At 42.9% G+C, this 22,564-nt stretch overlaps 1 protein-coding gene across 1 annotated transcript in view; it reads left to right on the top strand.

Moving 5' to 3' along the window:
* The window catches only part of gsdmea (gasdermin Ea), a gene marked incomplete at its 3' end in the record, with an annotated part of 78,005 nt that extends 63,884 nt beyond the window's left edge, over positions 1–14,121 (top strand). The window contains exons 6-10 of the mRNA XM_084312022.1: positions 4,964–5,113; positions 8,355–8,476; positions 9,566–9,749; positions 12,330–12,400; positions 14,077–14,121. Coding sequence (XP_084168148.1) covers positions 4,964–5,113; positions 8,355–8,476; positions 9,566–9,749; positions 12,330–12,400; positions 14,077–14,121 — 572 coding nt within the window. The remainder of the gene's footprint in view (positions 1–4,963; positions 5,114–8,354; positions 8,477–9,565; positions 9,750–12,329; positions 12,401–14,076) is intronic.
* Between the last annotated feature and the right edge of the window lie 8,443 nt (positions 14,122–22,564).

Raw genomic sequence — 22,564 nt, 5'->3', positions numbered from 1 at the left:
GCTTCAGAGAGCCTATCTGCTTCAGCTATCTGCTTCAGAGAGCCTATCTGCTTCAGCTATCTGCTTCAGAGAGCCTATCTGCTTCAGCTATCTGCTTCAGAGAGCCTATCTGCTTCAGCTATCTGCTTCAGAGAGCCTATCTGCTTCAGATATCTGCTTCAGAGAGCCTATCTGCTTCAGCTATCTGCTTCAGAGAGCCTATCTGCTTCAGCTATCTGCTTCAGAGAGCCTATCTGCTTCAGCTATCTGCTTCAGAGAGCCTATCTGCTTCAGCTATCTGCTTCAGAGAGCCTATCTGCTTCAGCTATCTGCTTCAGAGAGCCTATCTGCTTCAGCTATCTGCTTCAGCTATCTGCTTCAGCTTCAGCTATCTGCTTCAGCTTCAGCTATCTGCTTCAGCTTCAGCTATCTGCTTCAGCTATCTGCTTCAGCTTCAGCTTCAGCTATCTGCTTCAGCTTCAGCTATCTGCTTCAGCTATCTGCTTCAGCTTCAGCTATCTGCTTCAGCTTCAGCTTCAGCTATCTGCTTCAGCTATCTGCTTCAGCTATCTGCTTCAGCTTCAGCTATCTGCTTCAGCTATCTGCTTCAGCTTCAGCTATCTGCTTCAGCTTCAGCTTCAGCTTCAGCTATCTGCTTCAGAGAGCCTATCTGCTTCAGCTATCTGCTTCAGAGAGCCTATCTGCTTCAGAGAGCCTATCTGCTTCAGCTATCTGCTTCAGCTATCTGCTTCAGCTTGATCTTCAGCTATCTGCTTCAGCTTCAGCTATCTGCTTCAGCTATCTGCTTCAGCTTCAGCTTCAGCTATCTGCTTCAGCTATCTGCTTCAGCTTCAGCTTCAGCTATCTGCTTCAGCTATCTGCTTCAGCTTCAGCTATCTGCTTCAGCTATCTGCTTCAGCTTCAGCTATCTGCTTCAGCTATCTGCTTCAGCTATCTGCTTCAGCTTCAGCTATCCGCTTCAGCTATCTGCTTCAGCTTCAGCTATCCGCTTCAGCTATCTGCATCAGAGAGCCTATCTGCTTAAGCTATCTGCTTCAGAGAGCCTATCTTTTACTTACTTTTTTACTGACTATTTCTAAAAAAGCATGATGGTGAGATTTTCCAGTTGAGAATCAAAATTTCGTCTGGGTTTATTACCTGTGTATGAAGAAAATACTTGTTTTTGAATTGAATTCTGCCCTGTTCTCTTTTGTTTATGTAAATATGCTACCTGAGGGGGCATTTCCACTGTTTTATATGCTTGATTGAATATGTTTGCATTGGTTCATAGTAAAAAGAACACATTTTCTCAATCCGATTTTGTGTTGTACAGTATACAGTATATACAGTATTATGCAGTATGAAAACTAACTGTCAGGTCATATATGTGAGGCTGTGCTGAAAAAAAAGATACCAAACATACCATGGTAAAACATTTTAAAATGGGAATTATACCATTTAAATCAAAATTAGCTAAAACATTGAAAATATCCCTCAACTCCAAAGAGTTAATGTTTTTCTCACTAACTTTCTCGTTTCTTATTTTACAGCTGCATTTCCATCTTGAACACGACTGAGATCCATGGCTGGAAGTGTGGGTGAGAACGCCTTCATCTGTAATGTACACAGTACTCTTCAGTATACACTATACAGTATGTGTTAGAATCTGATCGTTTTCATACGTCGTTAATGAGGTGACATTTGAATGTCACCTCATTAACCCTTTCACTGCCACACGACAGAAAGTTAACCCTTTACTATCACACAACCGACGAGAAAAGGGTTAACCATTTGGATGACAACAATACCGTTTGTATCATACACACAAACCCTAACATAACATTTATCAATACCTCTCGGATGAGAGAAATCTCACTCAGGAGCAGTTCATTGGTACATTCAAAATGGCATACCGAGATACGCAAAACAGTCTCGCTGCTCAAACACGCTTTTATGAAGAGAGAAAGTCCATCATTTGCCCTTTTTGGGATCATTTAATATGGAAATGTCCATACCTAAACAGATGTGCTATATATATCGATATTGAAATATTGCCCTAATAATACTAATTACAATGATTAAACATGAAATATCCTAGTGTGCATAAGTATGTGAACCCTTGGGATCCAGCAGCTGCTGACACCTATGGCTTCAACTAAACCTTTCCCAGACCTTTCCTAGAGCTGAATACTAGTCTCTTGTATGTGCTTTGATGGATTCTGGTTAGTTTTCATCATTGAACTCCCTCAATTCACTGACATTTTATGTCAAGGCAACAATTCTAAATATTCAAGCAGAAATACATAATGGTTAAAGAGACATGTAGCATTATGGATGTTCTGAGATGAATGGGACCTTTGGCCTTTGGGACACTTTGAAATACTGTAGAAGTTCTTCATGCAAGGAATCCCTAAGATGTCAGTTAATTGAGGGAGTTCAATGATGAAAACTAACCAAAATCCATCAAAGCACATACAAGAGACTAGTATTCAGCTCTAGGAAAGGTTTAGTTGTAGCCATAGGTATATCATAATACCTCTCATTTCTGTATTTTTCATTTCTTGACAACCTAATGGCCATACCTGAGGTTCAGTCCCAGTGTGTCCAGGAGATGTTGAGAGAAGTTACTTTTTCAGTAATGGCTTTTTCTCTTTTTCATGCTTAAGCTCAAGGGACAACATGGACAACTCACGAAAGACGAGCAGTGTGGTGGCAGCTACACAGCAAAGCCTGTGTCTGGAAGCTGCACTCAAGAACCGTGGATGGAAAGACCATAATTCCATAAACTCAAAAGGATATCTGTAGGGTTTTTTGTAATTTGGAGAGGGTGGACATGAGGAATATGAGAAAATGGGCTTTTTAGGCAAGAATAATGTTGTTTAAATGTGAAATAAATAAAAATAAATGTATCAAAATAACTTGTAATCATTGGATAGGTTGGATAGGTCAACCAACTCTGGTGTTGATTTGAGATGGCATGCTCATTCCAAAACTATTGCATTGACAGGTGTATCAAAGGAGAAAGTTTGAAGGGGAGGGATGAGTGAGTAGTGTAACAAGGGTATTGTGTGAGTGAGTATCAGTCTGGGACTATGGGAAGGTGGATCCTCTCAACATAGGAAAAGAAGGGAGCCCACATAGAAAAAAACTTGTCTGTAGACCCTCGGAGTGTATGTCAGATTTTTTCTAGTTTGATACAGTTAAGAATAGATTTAATCCAAAGGGCATGCAAAGGGGGTGATGAGGATTTCCACTGAAGTAGGATTAACCGTCTCGCTAACAAAGTAACAAAAGCCAAGACCTCTTTATTAGTATTTGTCAGTTGTAATAAGGGTGAGGAAACACCAAATAACGCAGTCAAAGGGTCTGGTTCCACCTGACCTGAGTACTGCATATTTCAGAGAGTATTGAAGATATTTTCCCAAAGATCCACTAGGGATGGACAGCTCCAAAACATGTGCACATGGTTTGCTGGGGACCGTTTACATCATGGACAGTTAGGTTTCACACTTTTGTAAATTCTGGATAGTCTCATTGGAGTCCAGTGAGCTCTGTGGATGATTTTGCATTGGATGAGACCATGCCGAGCACAGATGGAAGAGGTGTGAACCTTTTTTGAGTGCTTTTTCCCACATGTCGTCAGATATCTCGCCCCCCAATTCCTCCTCCCATGAGGACTTAATAATGTTTAACCCTTATGTGGTGGTAGGGTCTCCAGCGACCCGTTTCAAGGTTATAATATGTAATAACTACCATGTAGTTGATTTGATTAGAACAAGGCTTTATGATATCCTCCACAACACATATTATATAAGCACAGCAAAACTATGTCACCATTTTGAAAATTCTGAAGGTATCTGCAGAAAAAAAGGTACGACTGTGGTGTTAGGGTCATTCTTGACCGGGCAAGGTAAACTATACTATAAAAATACTAAATATAAATAAATAAAATAATAAATATACTAAACTTTTTTTCAGTAGTTATATTCTAATATTGTTCTATTATAGTCAGAAAACATTATTTATCTATGGGTTTCACATTTAGTATATTATGATTGAACAACCTCATTTTCATCTTAAAAATAAGGGACATGATGTGTCTCAGGGGCCATACAATGAAATTACAATGGGATTATATGGTTATGAATGCATATAATGTTAGTTAGGATGTAGTATTAACTATATTGAGTGATACTCCTTTCTTTTTAGTGGTCAGGACTGAGTTAGACCCCGGGTCAACATTGACCCGCTAACAACGGTCAGTGGTGCCAATTCCTAACACAACATGAGGGTTAAGGAGGTGGACTGTAATGAGCATAGCTGCCTATAAATTCTCGACAGGGAGCCCTTTAGAGTGGGAAGAGGGGTAAGAAAAATGTTGAGTTATTATATGTTTCATATCAAACTTGAAGGCAGAAACTATGTTTCTTATAAAACCTTCTGAATGCAGAAATGATATATTTACCTTCTGAATGCAGAAACTATATGTTTCTTATAAAACCTTCTGGAGACAGAAACTAGGCCTATATGTTTCATATAAAACCATATAAAACCTTCTGGAGGCAGAAATTATATGTTATAACACCTTCTGAAGGCAGAAACGATATGTATTTATATAGACGTGTGTGTTCCGGTTTATATGCTTTTCTGAGGACAGACGTGTGTGTTCTTATTTATACGCTTCTCTGAGGACCCTCATGTCCCGCCCCACGTCTGTATCTGATTGGCTTACACCACTAGTCCTCACTAGTATGTTCCATGACATAACATAACACAGAAAAACAAACATGCCTCTTAAATTATTTTGAAGTCAGTTTCCAGCAGTTGAGCGCCATCTATTGGTAAATATATTTTTTTCAGGGTCCAAATCACAGCGGAAAGGGGGGTCCTCGCAACCTTATTGATATCTCAAGGTCCTCGGGAGTACCTGTAAACACGTATATACGTGTGTGTGTGTGTGTGTGTGGTGTGTGTGTGTGTTCAGAGCCCTGTCTGCAGCCGGGGACTCTGGGAGGGTTTGAGGCTGACTCTGGGACGTCCTCTCCGTCCCACGACCTCTTCGACCTTCTGGACATGGTGGACGGCGCAGAGGGGGTCGTTCCAGGAGGTGCACCTCTCAGCGTGCTGCACAACGGTGCGTTAGTTCACCCATTTATTCATTCATTCATTCATTCATCCATCCATCCATCCATTCATTCATTCATTCATTCATTCATTCATTCATTCATTCATTCACCCATTCATTCACCCATTAATTAATTAATTCATTCATGCATTCATTCATTCATTCATTCATTCATTCATTTGCTTTGTTTGTTCATTCATGAATGCATGAATGAATTAATGCATTCATTCACTTAGTCAGTCAGTCATATTTTTGTTTATTAATTAATTAGTTAATTCACTCACTCATTGATTGATTATGTTTTGTATTTACTGGTATTAACACACTCACTCACTCACTCACTCACTCACTCACTCACTCACTCACTCACTCACTCACTCACTCACTCACTCACTCACACCAGAGACTAACAAATCCATCACCATCGCCATCTTGTAGTTTGGCGCTGAGGTGTGTGGCTGTATTTACTCCTATTCTTGACCCCCCCCCCCCCCCCCCACTACTTTAATTTCTGTGTGTATCAACCTGTTTTGTGTCTCTGTGTCAACCTGTTTTGTGTGTGTCAATCTGTTTTGTGTCTGTGTCAACCTGGTGTGCGTGTGTGTGTGTGTGTGTGTGTGTGTGTGTGTGTGTGTGTGTGTGTGTGTGTGTGTGTGTGTGTGTGTGTGTGTGTGTGTGTGTGTGTGTGTGTGTGTGTGTGTGTGTGTGTGTGTGTGTGTGATTGTGTGATTGTGTGTGTGTGTCAGGGGGGACATTCAGTATGAAGTGAAAATCCACCCACTGGCCAATAGAACAAATCATTTAGTTTCCTCTTTGGTGACATCGAGGTCAAGCCTGTAATGGTTGTTTATTTGAACTATCGGGAAACAAGTGTAAACCGCGGATGAGTCGGTGGGAGTCGACCAGCCCCCGCTAGCGGGTCCAGGCCTTCACAGAGGATGTTCAATAAGAGGGGGGGGGACTGTGCGGGAGGCAATAAAGAAAGCCATGTGCTGTAATTTCCTGCAACATCATTTGAATAAGATGTAAGTTTTAAATCCGTTATTAATTTAAGTATAGTGTATAAGGTTGCACAATTGTTTAATACTTAACACAAGGACACACATACCCACAGTGGAGCAGAGGAATTGAGGGCCAAGCAAATCATGTATTAGACTGTTTCTAAGCTGGCCCCAAGCCTTCACTGGTAAAAAGTTTTAAGTTTTATAGGGGCTGCGCCCCTATACCGTTGTTTAGGGAAAGCCCTGGAGTCTGACCCTTTAGCTCAGCTGGTTAGTGCGGCCGCCTGTGGATCCTATGCTCCCAGGTTAAGATTCACTCGGTTACATTGGCGACAGCGGACGCCTCAGCCCTGCTGGTCTCTGACAAGAACAAGTTACAGGTTGAAAAAACCCTCAGCTCGGAACTAGGCAGAATCTGCATATGGCTCGCTGATAACAAACTATCATTACACATGGGCAAAACAGAGTCCATTCTCTTCGGTTCAAATAACAAACTCAGCAAGACCGACGGCTTCTCAGTTACAGTGGGTGACAATATTGTCACAAGGAAAGATGAAATTACCTACCTGGGTTCCATCCTAGAGGCTAATCTCTCCTGTGACAAAATGGCATCCAATGTAATAAAAAAAGTCAACCAACGAACTCGATTCTTGTACCGGATCTCCTCTCTGGTAAACAAGAATACCCTGAAGACTCTGGCAGGAGCACTCATTCAGGGGTACTACAACTATGCTTGCACCTCATGGTACCAAAGCACCTCAAAGGCGCTAAAAACAAAATTACAAACATCTCAAAACAAACTGGTCAGACTACTGCTTGACCTTACTCCTAGAACCCACCTCACCCCTGCCCACTTTGACAACCTAGGATGGCTTAGAGTAGACGACAGAGTACAACAACTTGCAATGGGCCTGGTCTACAAGATACACTACACGACCAAGGTACCCATGTACATGTCAAAATACTTCCCAAAGGTCAGTGAATACCACGATCACAACACCAGAGGGAGCTCCACAAATCATGTTAAACCCAGATTCGGCTCAAATAAGGGACTAAACACGTTTCGCAATTATGCCACATCAATGTGGAACGCCCTATCCAAAGCTGTAAAGGAATGTGGATCACTACCCACTTTCAAAACCTCTCTCAAGGGACACCTACGGGAGACTGCAATTCAACACTGGCCCCTGTAAATATCCTAACCCAACCCCCTCCAATGTACAGTCATTTACCTAGTATGGTTTTGTCAATAGTCCAATGTACAATTTTGTTTGTTTGTACAGTGTCTCCTCCCCCCCCCCCTCAATGTACAGTTTTACTTGTTTATACAGTGTGCCCCCCCCCCCCCCCCCAACCACCTCCAATGTAAATTACCCAGTATGGTTGTCAATATCCCAATGTACCCAACCCCCCCCACCCAACCTCCTCCAATGTACAGTTTCTACGTCAAATGTATATACTCCCCTTTCTTGACTCCTTCTGTATCACAAACAGTACTGTATTTGCAAATCTGGTATGTCATAAATGTATAGATGTAGCAGTACTGACTATCTGTATGTCATGTATGTCATATATGTCCTGATGAATTGAAAATGGGGGACCCTGATGTAAACAAGACGAAAGTCTTTCTCTGGTCTGCATCCCCTTAACAATTGTGTGTATTGAGCTGTACTGTATTGTACCCATTCTGCAATCTGTTAATAAAGTTTTCAATCAATCAATCAATCAGCGGTGGGATCTCACTGCCCTGTGAATCTGTATCCAGGTTTGCGTAGCAACGGGGATGGGATGTCAGTGCCTTAAAGGAACATGCCAACATTTTGGGAAATTATCTTACCATCTTCTCCAGAGAGAGACAAGAAGATAGATACCAGTTTCCTCTCTGTGCGTTCAGTAGAAAGTTATTTGGCTGCATGTTAGCCTTCGGGAGAGGTGTTAGTTGGACAATGCCTAGGCTAACCGGTGATGTCCGCTTCCATTCATTGTGCTAAGCTAGGCTAACATACAGCCAGATTGCTTTCTACTGAACGCACAGAGAGGAAAATGTTGGCGTGTTCTTTTAACAATAATTCCTCTGCTACGAGAAGTCACTCTCAAATCTCCCTCCTTGTCTGTCTGTCTGTCTGTCTGATTGTGTCTTCTCTCTCTCTCTCTCTCTCTCTCTCTCTCTCTCTCTCTCTCTCTCTCTCTCTCTCTCTCTCTCTCTCTCTCTCTCTCTCTCTCTCTCTCTCTCTCTCTCTCTCCTACAGAAGAGTTGGAGAAGACTTTGCATCCGCTGGCAGACCTCCCCCAGTCGACCCGTTACCTTCTGTTCCAGAACTTCCGTGAGGTTCTGGGAGACAGGACCGCTTTCTCAAGTCTAGAACACATTGTGAGCGACATTATGAGAGACTTGGTCTTCTACTGTGTAACGTTTTCATGGTATCACTTCGTGGAATAATCCCAGTTGGGCTGAACAGAAAACCCTCTCACCAGGGTGGCCGGGTAGCGCAGCGGACTAAGCGTCTGTCTACCATCGCAGAGACAGTGGGATAGAATCCAGCTCTGGTATCTCCGGCTTGGTCGGCCGTCCATACTGACACAATTGGCAGTGTCAGCGGGTGAGAAAGCCAGTGGGGTGGGTCCTGGTCGTTGTAAACAGCAACTCCTACAGTTTGGTCGGGGCGCCTGCACAGCGAGGGAAGGATCTGGGGGAGGTAGTGTGACCCCCTTCCACACGTTACACTCCCCCAGTGAGAGTCCGCGCTGCCAGGTGAAAAGAAGTGGTGGGCTGGCTACACATGTGTCGGAGGAAGCATGTGATAGTCTCCGACCTCCCAGACCGACGGTAGGGGGTAGAGTGCGCAACGACCAGGAAGGGGATTGGGAATTGGCATAACGACTAACATTGGGATGGGAGAAAAACGGAAAAAGGAGGGGGGAAAAGATAATAATTATAAAAAATAATAAAAACTCCCACCATCCCAAACAACTGGCCGACAGCTTGAACATAAACTGGTTCAAACTGGTTCAAACTGGTTCCACCTCCTTGCCTATCAGTCCCATCGACAGTCCTATCGTAAAGCCCTGCAAACTGCCAGATCTCAATACTACTCCACCCAGATTGACCACATGTCTCCTTGACCCTATCCCCCCTCCTCTCTCACCAACTCCTGCATCTCAACTCATCCCTCCTTCAAATCAGGCTTCCAAACTCACCAATGATATCCTGCTAAATTCAAATTCCGGAATTTCTGTCCATATTCATCCTCCTCGACCTCAGCGCTGCATCTGACACTAGTGATCACAATATCTTACTCTACCATTTAAAACACATAGTTGGTATCACAGGCTCAGCTCTCCACCTATCAGACAGACAGCAATTTACTACCATAATGAAATGGTAGATTTGATTTGATTAGATTAGATTCAACCGTATTGTCGTCCCATGTGGGTCTGTCTGTCTGTCCGTCTCTCTCAGCTGGAGGAGTGGTGCAGAGCTGAAGCGCCGGTCACACCTGAGCCGTCAGCCAATCAGAACTACGCTGAATGTGTCTTATTGGATCTGCTCAGACCTACAAACTCAGCCAATCATGTTGATACTGGCAGTCCGGCCACACCCCGTCACCTGACCGCTGCTCACCTGTTGGTCAGTGCCATAGAAGGTAAAAGAGGGAAACTTCTTTTATCTGTAAAGGAAGGGTTATAGGAAGTTATAAATCTGTCATAGATAAAACATTGTAATCTCATGTTCGTTGCTCACTATTTACAAAGTACAGATCTTCTAAAAACTTTATTCTTTTCTTTCTTTTTTTCTTAAAGGACCATAACAATCTTATTTTGACTTTAAAGGAACAGGCCAACATTTTGGGAAATTAGCTTACCGTCTTCTCCAGAGAGAGAGACAAGAAGATAGATACCAGTTTCTTCTCTGTGTGTTCAGCAGAAAGCTATCTGGCTGCACGTTAGCCTAGCTTAGCACAATGAATGGAAGCGGACAGTGCCGGTTAGCCTAGGCATTGTCCAACTAACACCTCTCCTGAAGGCTAACCGGCCATGTCTGCTTCCATTCATTGTGCTAATTAGCCAGATACTCTGACTTTTACTTGAGTACGATTTTGAGAAGGTACCCATACTTTCACTTAAAGGCCAACTTGCAGGTTAAACCCTACTCTGCAATTATGGGTAGTTTACATCATTGGTATCTAATTTAATTATTTATTTATTTCCATTTGACACCGGAAATGCCACTCAGAAAGGGTTAAAAAGGTCCACGCACAAATCACATGCACGAGCAAATCTAAAAGCAGGTGCAGGGGGCTCTGAGAGTCACACACAGCTAGTGGCAGGCAGAGAGCCTTGCTACTACTAGCCGAGGAGCTAGTCTCTGTTTCACCTAACACTATTGCTCTGTGATCATAGCCATCCATCTCTAAAGCTAACCACTATTTGTAAAAGCCACAACCACGTTACCATATTTGTAATAATGCAAATCACAGTGTCATTGTACACACTGTGCACACAGCGCCAGAAGCCAACGCAGCCCAGCCCGGCAGCCACCGTGCCAACAACATGCTCCGACGTCTAGCCTGCCAGCCGGTTCAAAACGGCTCTCTCCTCTCTGCACACCCCCGTCCCCACAAGTATTCTGCCAGGGAACGCATGGACACGACAATAGCAGTAGTTATAAGGTGCTTGATCTTGTAACGTTAGTTAGCTCATAGCTATCGTGGTAGCCAGACTGGACGTCGCAGCATGTTTTTAGCACAACAGCTACCAAGCTAAGCCACGTTAGCTTCTAACGCTGTATGTACACAATATGTACAACGACACAATGATCAAACACCTTATAACTACTACTATTGTCGTGTCCATAAGCTCCCCGGCAGAATACCCGTGGGGACAAAGGTACACAAAGAGGAGAGAACCACTCCCAATCGGGCACCCATGCCGGCCAACAAGCTCAGCTACGTTAGCTTCATGCCGGCTACACAGTGGGTGCAACAGTGGGTCGAGACGCGAAATAACTACATTTACCACTAGGCAGCCTGTTGTTCAGTACACCAGCGCTACTGGTCTGTGGGCTGTCGCCTAATCCCCGGGTCATAGTACCAAGCTGGCTATAGCTCTGGCTAACGTTACCCCGCTAACATTAGCATTATGGCTACTGTTGTGCATGTAAAAGTGTTTTGGGAACGAGTAAAATGTGTAGGTCCTGTGGGGCAAAGCACTGCACACGCATCATGCAAGCTACGTTAGCTACACGTCGCGGCATGTTGATACGATAGCCCCTTTAGCTGCACTCGGTGGATAGCCCCTTTAGCTGCACTCGGTGGATAGCCCCTTTAGCTGCACTCGGTGGATAGCCCCTTTAGCTGCACTCGGTGGATAGCCCCTTTAGCTGCACTCGGTGCATATGTACAACCTTATAACAACTATTGTCGTGTCCATAAGTTCCCTGGCAGAATACTTGTGAGGACAAAGGTATACAAAGAGGAGAGAACCATTTTAATTCAGGCTTTGTTAGGAGTTTCAAGAACGGCGGCTACCAAGCTAAGCTACGTTAGCTGCTAACGTTGCATACACAATATGTACAACGACACAATGATTTACATTATTACAAATATGGTAACGTGGTTGTGGCTGTTACAAATAGTGGTTCGCTTTAGAGATGAATGGCTATGATCACGGAGCAATAGTGTTAGGTGAAACAGATACATTTTCATTCATCACTCCTCGGCTAGTAGTAGCAAGGCTCTGCTTCCTGCCACTACCTGCCTGTGACTCTCAGAGCCCCTGCTGCCCTGATGTGACGTCAGCATTAAGATCACACACGCACGCTATGAAACATGCAATTAAAATATGCATGTGCGTGGAGCTTGTGGTTTGGTCAACAAAATGTTTGATAAAAATGCTAAAACTGGGTCAATTTCGATAATTTTTCCCCCCTCTTCATGAAAGTCAGCGTTGGCCTAGTCACATTGTTTATTGAACAAAAATACAACCTGCAAGTTGGCCTGTAAGTATAATTTCTGGGTACTTTTTACACCCCTGCTGATTTAAACTGTATGTTTCTGTGTTAATAATAATAATAATAATAATAATAATAATAATAATAATAATAATAATAATAATAATAATAATAATAATAATAATAATAATAATAATACATCTATTTTATATAGCGCTTTTCCAGGTGCTCAAAGACGCTTGTGTGAACTCTAACCTCTTGTTTATTGTTGTAGTGTTGCCTGATGCGTCTCTGGGCCTCCTTAGAGAGTGCAGTGCTGATCTGTTGACCGCCTTCGACGCGCTGGTTAGTCCAACTCAACTGTGTGTTCGTCTCCCTTGCAGACACAAGGATGATTTATTTTTATTTTTTATAATTATTATTATTATATATTTGTTTGCATTGGAGGGGGGGGGGGGGGTAGTCACGTTAAAGGAACAAAGCAACGTTATGGGCGTTCAGTAGAAAGCTATCTGGCTGCAAACTAGCCTAGCTTAGCATTAATGAATGGAAGTGGATGCAGACCACTAGCCTAGCTTAAAACCCCAGTAGAGGTGTTTTTGGCCAACAGCAAGGAGTCCGTATCCGCTTTTGGAAATTGGTATCTATTGTAGTGAATGGTAGTATAACCGAGTAGTGTAGCATACGACAAAGCTATTACACTTTTGATTCACCTTCTTCTATCTTAATTAAAGCGCCATGTTTTATTTGCATGGGCAGATTCTCAATGGCTGCAGAACGTTCCATTCTAGCAGCATATAAGGCAGACGGTAGAGTCTCCGACAGTGCAGTTGTTATATTGTATAAGTGTTATTCACGCACGAAACCCACCAGGCGCGGGACGCGGGCGTGAGACGCTTCATTTTCGCTCCCATGTTATGTCGCTGTTCACACCGGCCGCGCGCGGGTGGGCGACTCGCGGGCGGGAAGCGAATTTAATCGTTTTGGTTGGATTCAGAGGCGTGCGCCACACGCCTTTTCACAGAAATACACTCAATATCTGCATTATCACCACACATATAGATGTTGTTCAACCAGCTAATGTGTCTGTATCTTTCCCAATACAAATAAACCATACTATACTTTTTCAGGAATACAGTCACACTGATTTCATCATTCTAAAATGTATTCTAACATTCTAATTAATTATATAATAACTGGTTATACATGCAAAATGGACAATAGAACACTGGAACTGGAAATCTTCAAACGGGGACTGACTTCGCATAAAAGACTAGGCATTTACAGCTGTTCCAATGTAAATGTGCCTTCCTCTGTGCGCTTTCGCCCGCTCTGAAGTCGGACTCTGTGTGGACGGCCACGAGCACTGTTCTCGCATGAAACCCGCGTGTGCTTGCGCGGTGCCTGGTGGGTTTCAAGCGTCAGGCTCACTGCCAGTGGCGGCTCGCCACTAGGGGCGCTCGGGCGCCGCCCCCCCTCAGGCCCCTGGTTATATGAGAGAAGAACAAGACATTTTTTTTTGTTTTATATCCCTATAAATAATATAAATGTTTAAAATGAATAATATTTACTCATTTTAAGTATGTTTGTGTTTCCAATGCACAATATAACGTTAATATATAAAATAAAAAATACTAGTGACTCACTTTTTTTTATTTTTTTTTTATTTCTCGGCCCGGGCTAGACGTGTAACGGACGTGCTGCCCGTGAATCCTGTTGCGTTGTGTTCTGTGTGTGATGCTTAGGGACGAGTCGGCACACGTGGACACTGTTCAATCATTTAATCGATGGTCTGCAATGGAGGCCACCTGCATGGAACGAGTGGTGAATACCACAAAAGGAAACAGCGTCACACATGTGCTCTCAGTCACGTCTCTCACGTTGAGTTCTCGTTGCAAACTGATAAACAATTATATTCGCACAATAAATCAAATTAAGGCACATACCTGCATGGAACGAGTGGTGAATACCACAAAAGGAAACAGCGTCACACATGTGCTCTCAGTCACGTCTGTTGACAGAGAACAATAGTTGACTATATTGCCTCGGTGAAATACACCGACTAAGACCTTCAATTGTGCATATTATATAACCACACCGTTTGTCACAACACTATCGAGTAATTATTATCTATCAACATTCAATTCTTATACAAAATATATATACAACAGTGTGAAACACAATAGTGCGGCGTGCCACAGTAATACACATACCTCTCATGTTGAGTTCTCGTTGCAAACTGAACTCAAACCGGAAGGTTGCTTCTAACACGCGCAAATATTTGACCCGGAAGTGCTAAACTCTTGAACGTGAACTTTCCAAGTTACATTCAGATAAAGTGCCTTTGGTATAAAGAAATAATAAATAATAATAACCACTTGTAAACAATTGTAAACAGGATTTGGTAACATTTCAATCCTTAATAAAATAATAAACAATAGTAACCACTTGTAGACAATTGTAAACAGGATTTGGTGACATTTCAAACCTTAATAATAATAATAATAAACAATGTTCAATTGACACTTGTTACATTCACCCCTCCTGAAATTTCACCAACATCCTGTGTCAGCAGAGCAAGAGAGAAATAAAAAGAGAAAAAAATAAAAGTAGACCGTCTACCACCACCTAAACTGGCACAAGAGACAAGGACCTAGTCCCCCAGTCGACTCAAAAGTCACCCCCCATAAGAGGTTCAGCTGGGGCTGGTCGGCAAGATACCAGGCGCGCAGGATGGCTGATTTGAACAAATTGAGTAGGAAACACGGCATTAAGATTGGCACCGTGTTCCCCTGCTCAGTTGAAGAGGTTAGTTTAGCGGTAGGTAAAGTTGTTGGTTACAACAGTATTAAGTCTGCAGGGAAAATGAATAGCGCTGTGGTTATCTTTTTGGATCGAGTTGAGAAAGTGAATGCAGCAATTGAACGCGGTATTATTGTTCGGGACCTACACGTTCCCGTGTTGCCACTTGCGCAACCGTCAACTAAAATCACGTTGTCTAATGTACCACCATTCATCTCTGATGAGTTTCTGATAAAAGAGCTGTCCAGAGATGGAAAGATAGTCTCTCCCATTAAGAAGGTGCTTACAGGATGCAAATCACCTTTGTTGAAACATGTTGTTTCTCATAGACGATTTTTGTATATGATTCTGAATAACAGGAATGATGAGTTCAACATGAGATTCCATGTTAAAGTGGAAGATTTTGATTATGTATTGTTTGCATCATCAGAGACCATGAAGTGCTTTGGGTGTGGGGGGGGGGGGCATGTAATTAAAGCATGCCCTAAGAAGCAAGCTCAAGAAGCGCATGCAGACCTTGGGGAGGGAACTAGTGGGCAAGGAAGAGAACCGTCAAATAATGAGACTGTGGTTTTAGAAATTAGTGGTAAGGGACAGTCAAGAGTGGCTAGGAAAGAACCAGCTGCTGTAGACGGGGCTACAGTTGAGATACAAGCAGAGGTGGCCAGGGATAAACCAGCTGAGACAGACAGGGCTGCAGGGGAGCTACAGGAAGAATTGGCCAGGGTTAAACCGGCTGCTGCAGAAAGTGCTACAGGGGAGCTACAGACAGAAGTGGCCAGGGTTGAACCAGCTACTGCAGAAAGTACTACAGGGGAGCTACAGACAGAAGTGGCCAGGGTTGAACCAGCTACTGCAGAAAGTGCTACAGGGGAGCTACAGACAGAAGTGGCCAGGGTTGAACCAGCTACTGCAGAAAATGCTACAGGGGAGCTACAGATAGAAGTGGCCAGTTTTAAACCAGCTGCTGCTGAAAGTGCTACAGGGGAGCTACAGACAGAAGTGGTTGGGGTTAAAGAAGCAGCTGTAGACAGTGCTACAGTTGAGATACAAACAGAGGTGGCCAGGGATAATCCAGCTGAGACTGACAGTCCTAAAGGTGAGCTACAGGAAGAAGGGGCCTGTGAGAAACAGACAGACAGTACTACAAGTGAGATGCAGGTAGAAGGGGCCTGTGTGAAACAGACAGACAGGGCTACAGGAGAACTACAGCTGGAAGGGGCCTGGGAGAAACAAACATACAGTGCTGCTGTGTCTGGGGGGAAAACACAGGAGAGTAGCAGTGGTTTGTGTGGAAGCAGTGCAAGAGTTAATGACCAGACGAATGAGGTGGAAATGGAAGATGAGGCTGTTTCACAATCTGCGCCTCATAAACGCAAAGGAATGACTTCACAGTCAGACCAGAGTGAAAGTGAGGAGTATGAGTCGGATGGTAGTGACATGTCTGAGTTAAGGAAGTCACAAAACAGAAAATCACTGTCAGTCAAAACCATCAAAACTTTGCTACAGGAAACAAAGAATGTTCGGGGCTTTAAAATAGAGGAACATATTCCTGATACAGAGGCTTTCTATACGTCTGTCAGGTTTCACATGGGAAATAACAGCTTTACTAAGCAGGAAGTGTATAGACTAAGGAAATTACTGCCAAAGGTCAGAAAACAAATTCATGAAAGGAAAACAAGTGGCAACTTTTAATTTATTGTTATTGTGCGTTTTAGTCACTTCTCTTCTCTCCATGGAACATTTTAAGGTTGGAACTTTGAACTTGAATGGGGCAAGAAATGTGAGAAAACGTGCAACGCTGTTTGAACTGGTCAAGTTAAAACACATTGATGTTCTTTTTATGCAGGAGAGTGACACACAGTGATAAGGTGAATGAGGTGGAATGGAGGAAAGAATGGGAAGGTGATTTAGTGTTGAGTCATAATACTACAATTAGTAGTGGAGTTGGTTTTTTATTCTCAAAACGTTTTATTCCTGCTTTCTATACTGTAGAACATGTTGTAGAGGGTAGGTTCATTGTAGTGAAAGCACATTTTGAAACATTTAATGTGGTTTTATTGAATATTTATGCTCCTTCTAAAGGGCCTGAAAGAAAGGCTTTTTTAGATATAGTGTGTACTAAATTGTCCGATTTTAGTCCGGATGATTTCTTATTTTTTTCTGGAGACTTCAATTGCACAGAGAATAACAGTTTAGACAGGAATCATAATGAACCCCATCCAGCTTCTCAAAGTGCATTAAGAAAGCTTGTACACACACACGGCTTGGTTGATGTGTGGAGGAGGTTTCATGGGAATGAGCGGCAGTATACATGGTCTCATTGTAGGGATAATGTTGTCTCCTTAGCTAGACTTGACCGTTTTTATTGTTTTAAACATAATTTTAATGTTTTTAAAATGTGTAAAATATTGCCTGTTGGTTTTACAGACCATTCATTGGTAATGTGCAATGTCTTTATTAAAAATCTGGTGCCTAGAAATGCGTATTGGCATTTTAATTCAGCTTTGCTCCATGAAAAGGATTTTAGGGATGTTTTTAGTTTTTTTTGGGTCCTGTTTAGGAGTAGGAAGAATGAGTTCTCTTATCTTAGGCAGTGGTGGGACTGTGGCAAAGTAGAAATTAAAATGCTTTGTCAACAACACACTCTCAATGTAACTAGAGACATCACTACCTCCATGAGAGATTTGGAGACTGAGATAGTGGACCTTGAGAAAATGTTTGGGTCCACAGGAAATCAAGGACAGTTTGAAGTCCTTAATAAAAAAAAATGGCTTTAGCTGACCTGCTAGGTGTGAAGGCTCAAGGAGCTTTGTTAAGGTCTAGATTTATGAATGTCAATGCTATGGATGTGCCTTCCAGTTACTTCTTCGGTCTGGAAAAGAAGAATGGACAGAATAAATTCATTCACTCTCTTCTGTCAGAGACAGGGCAGGACATCACTGATGCCAGTCAGATCCGGAGACGGGCCGTTGAGTTTTATTCTGCTTTGTATAGCAGTGAGTACACTGACAATGATGTCCTTCTACAGTCTTTTTGTGAAGGATTGCCCACAGTATCACGGGAGTCGAATGTGCTGCTGGAAAGACCTTTGGACTCGTCAGAGCTCTATTCTGCCTTACAGAGCATGGGTGGCGGGAAAGCCCCTGGTATTGACGGTTTGACGGTGGAGTTTTACAAAGCCTTTTGGGACATTGTGAAAGACGACCTTCTCGAGGTATTCAATGAAAGTCTGGCTGAGGGTGCGTTGCCGCTTTCGTGTCGCAGGGCAGTGATAACCTTACTGCCAAAAAAGGGGACTTTGCAGGACATAAGGAATTGGAGGCCTGTGTCAATATTATGCAGTGAATATAAGATTTTGTCAAAGACCTTAGCAAACCGTCTGAGAGAAGTGATGGATCAGATCATACATCGTGATCAGACGTATTGTGTACCTGGCAGGTCAATATTAGATAATGTATATTTAATTCGTGATGTTTTGGGTGTCTCTGATTCATTGGGATTGAATACTGCTCTTATTTCAATAGATCAGGAGAAAGCATTTGACCGCGTTGAGCACAATTATCTCTGGAGTGTTATGAAGAGTTTTGGGTTCAGCGATGGTCTCATTGCTATGGTGAAAGTTTTGTATCAGAACATTGAGAGTGTGTTAAAATTCAATGGTTCTCTATGTGCTCCTTTTGAGGTACAGAGGGGTATTAGGCAAGGCCGCGCTCTCTCTGGCATGTTATATGCAATTTCATTGGATCCCATGTTACAATCATTGAGAAATGAGATGAGGGGTTTAGCTATACCTGGGTTCCAAGATAACATTGTTTTGTCAGCTTATGCTGATGATGTAGTTGTTTTTGTAAAAAATCAAAACGATGTAAATATATTGGAAAGAATTGCTGACAGTTTTAGGGCTGTGTCTTCTGCCAAAATAAATTGGAGGAAGAGTGAGGCGTTAGCTGTGGGAAACTGGCATAGTAGATTACCTGTGTTACCTCAAAACATGATCTGGAAAAGGGATGGTTTTAAATATTTGGGGCTATACCTTGGAAATGACACGATTGTACAGAAAAATTGGGAGAATGTGGTGGAGAAAGTAGAAGGAAGGCTGTTTAAGTGGAGATGGCTGTTGCCTCAGATTTCCTATAGAGGCAGAATCCTGATAATAAATAACCTTGTGGCTTCTACCTTGTGGCATAAGCTGGCATGTGTGGAGCCTCCTTCAGGCATGTTGGTGCGGTTGCAGGCAAAGATGGTTGATTTCTTTTGGGATCGCCTGCACTGGGTTCCTCAGGGCCCTTTCTCACTCACGCTATTCGTTTCTATTTCGTTCCGTTCTGCCCGTTCCGAGATCTGATTCGAACTCCCCCCCCCCCCCCCCTCTCCCCCTCTGGTTTGTGTACACACTTCAGTCTGGGTGCGCTCTGGGTTTTGTTTACGGTTTGCGTTTTGAGCTTGTAAGCTTGCCGTGGTTTTTGCTGTCGCCTATGAGCCAATGAACACAAGGGTATACTTGCGTCATCTAGTACGCGACAAGTCGTTCAATAACACAGACAAGTCGATTTCATACACAGATCAAGAGACGCAATGGAGATGGAGACCTTCATGATGATGTGTCTACTCTTTTGGAAGCAATTCCAGAAACGAAATCGAGGAACCAGCATATCTCGACGCAATCGAGGTGTCACTGCCACTGCCGACATATCTCAACGACGGACTACAAACGACCACAACCGTCGGCGTCAGCAGCAGCGACGGCTATTTTCTCTAATCCATCAACCTTCCAGCATTTTGATTGAGGCCCGCATGTGTATACAGAGGCGAGCTGCTCGCCTCAGGCGATTTCACGAGAGCGAAGCAGTGGCAATAACTGATTTTCTTCTGGTGCTAAAACAACAATTGCGTTCATCAACAAGGTGAGAAGCAGACCTTTCTATAGCCTTGTCCATTGTACTCGTCTGTTGTTCATAAAGAGGGCAAATATCAGTTATAAAATCAGTGTCTGCTTATATTTGCATCTTAAGTCAGTACGTTACTGTAATGTCTTGCTTTCATTCGATCGACATCTGCAAAATATTGGTATGCCCTTATAATGACTGAAACAATCCATTTAGCTACTGTACTTGTATGAATCTCAACTAGATAACTGCACCTTGCACATACATAACCCTAGGCTCTGTTACCATACTGTATACTTTGAACTCTGTTGCCTATACTCTATTTCTATACATATAACTCAATCAATTTATACCTCCTACCTCTCACTGTCTCACTGTCTACTACTGGCATGATGAACCTGTGATTTGACATTATATATTATTATTAGCTTTGTTGTTGTGTTCAATGTCACTCCAGGAAGCTACACAGACCCCCCCCCCCTCCCCCTGAGGAATGCAGGAGAGACGTTTATATTTTTGAATATACTAATGTATACTAATGTACTTTCTATTCTACCTCAGGAGCGTATGGGTTCGACCGAGGCCTGGTGTGTGGTGGCAGCATGTCTTGGCTAGCTGGGGCGATCCGGAATGGCTACACAATTTCCGGATGAGGAAAACTACATTCATGGAGTTGTGTGGTATACTTAGGCCACATCTACAACGAGACGCAACCAGGAGGAGTCCAGTGCCTGTGGAACAGCGTGTGGCTATATGCATCTGGAGATTGGCCACAAACGTGGAGTTTCGGTCCATTTCCCACTTATTTGGTATTGGTCTATCGACAGCTTGTGCTATAACCAACAATGTTGCCTCTGTAATTATGGACAAGATGCTCTCCCTCTATATTAGATCACCATCTGAACATGAATTGAAGAGCATCATTCAAGGGTACAGTGACCGGTGGGGTTTCCCACAATGTGGTGGGGCTATTGATGGGACCCATATTGGCATTTTAGCGCCACCAGACGCCCCTGCAGAGTATTATAACCGTAAGGGGTTCTACTCCATCATTCTGCAAGGTGTGGTAGACTATCGACTGAGGTTCTGGGACATAAATGTGGGTTGGCCAGGCAGAGTGCATGACGCAAGAGTGTTTGGGAATTCCAATGTTTATGACCGGGGTCAGAGTGGCACACTGTTCCCCAATCTCACAAAGAGGATTGAGGGTGTAGATGTCCCTGTAGTGATTCTAGGTGATGCTGCCTACCCACTCCTCACATGGTTGATGAAACCATACCCAGAGGGCAATGCAACTCCTGCACAGAAAACATTCAACTACCGGCTCAGCAAAGCACGCATGACCGTTGAGCGTGCATTTGGCCGTCTCAAAGGAAGATGGAGGTGTTTGATGAAGAGATACGATTGCCACATTGCAAATATCAACACCACCGTGGCAGCTTGTTGCATACTTCACAATTTTTGTGAGGTACACAATGAGGAGTATGTTGACGACTGTGACGTTGGCATTGGCAGAGACAATGAAGAGCGGGATCCACGCGGGGCGAACGGCACTGCCACTGCCCACGCCACAAGAGATGTCCTGTGCACCTACTTCCATGATGCTTAAAGGCACATCAAACAGCATTAAATACAGTGACACTCTCAAGGGGCTTTTTTCTAGAATATCACATGTTGTTTTTCAATTGTTTTTCATTGTGGTATTCTATTGTCAGTATTATGTTTTTTTCAATAAATGTATCCAATCCCAGATTATGTGGACCTCATCTTGACCCTAATACAAGGCAACACTTAACAGCCAAAATAAAACACATGCTTGGTCAGTTGGCTGCTGTCATTAATTACTGATAAAGTCTTGTCTCAGGGATCTCTGTTTCAGAAGATCCAAGCTAACAAGATTATGGCTAGCAGTGTCCATTGAATTGAATGCAGACATTATTAAGGCAGACATTATAATGTACTCTAGTCATTCACACACAAATCAAGCACTCCAGACATTATAATAATGTTGTTGCCAGACATTCAAGGTTAGATGGTATCCATTGTCTGCCTAATGGCGGGGAGGAACTACATTAATTCTAGTCATTCACACACAAATCTGCACATCTGCCTCAAGTCACATTCCATTCAGACACAAATCAAGCACTCCAGACATTATAATAATGTTGTTGCCAGACATTCAAGGTTAGATGGTATCCATTGTCTGCCTAATGGCGGGGAGGAACTACATTAATTCTAGTCATTGACAACACAAATCTGCACATCTGCCTCATAAGTCACATTCCATTCAGACACAAATCAAGCACTCCAGACATTATAATAATGTTGTTGCCAGACATTCAAGGTTAGATGGTATCCATTGTCTGCCTAATGGCGGGGAGGAACTACATTAATTCTAGTCATTGACAACACAAATCTGCACATCTGCCTCATAAGTCACATTCCATTCAGACACAAATAAGGCACCAATCAAGCACCAATGTGCTCTATAGTAATTGAAATGTATTATAATGTTTACCACTCCTGCCTAATGGCCGAATAGATGACAAGGGTAGATTAAAGCTGGTATGATTATTCAGAACAGAGGATGGTCTCTCACTTCACCAACTGTTTTAACTACAACACTCTGTAACTGTTTTATAGTGATACTATAATATTGAATCCTTCATTTGCCAGACTGGACCATTATCCCTTTCACTTCAGTTAAATAACAGTGACATTAAACTATGTATCCCTTAAACGATTCCTATTTTTTTCAGTATCAGGGAAATTAAATCTAAAATGTACAAACTAGCAAATTCTTAAAATAGATAAGACA

This window comes from Notolepis coatsorum, assembly GCF_963971535.1.
Source record: "Notolepis coatsorum genome assembly, chromosome: 4".
Classification (NCBI taxonomy): Eukaryota; Metazoa; Chordata; class Actinopteri; order Aulopiformes; family Paralepididae; genus Notolepis; species Notolepis coatsorum.
The sequence above is the reverse complement of the archived record's forward strand: the minus strand, read 5'-3'. Positions and strand labels throughout refer to the sequence as shown.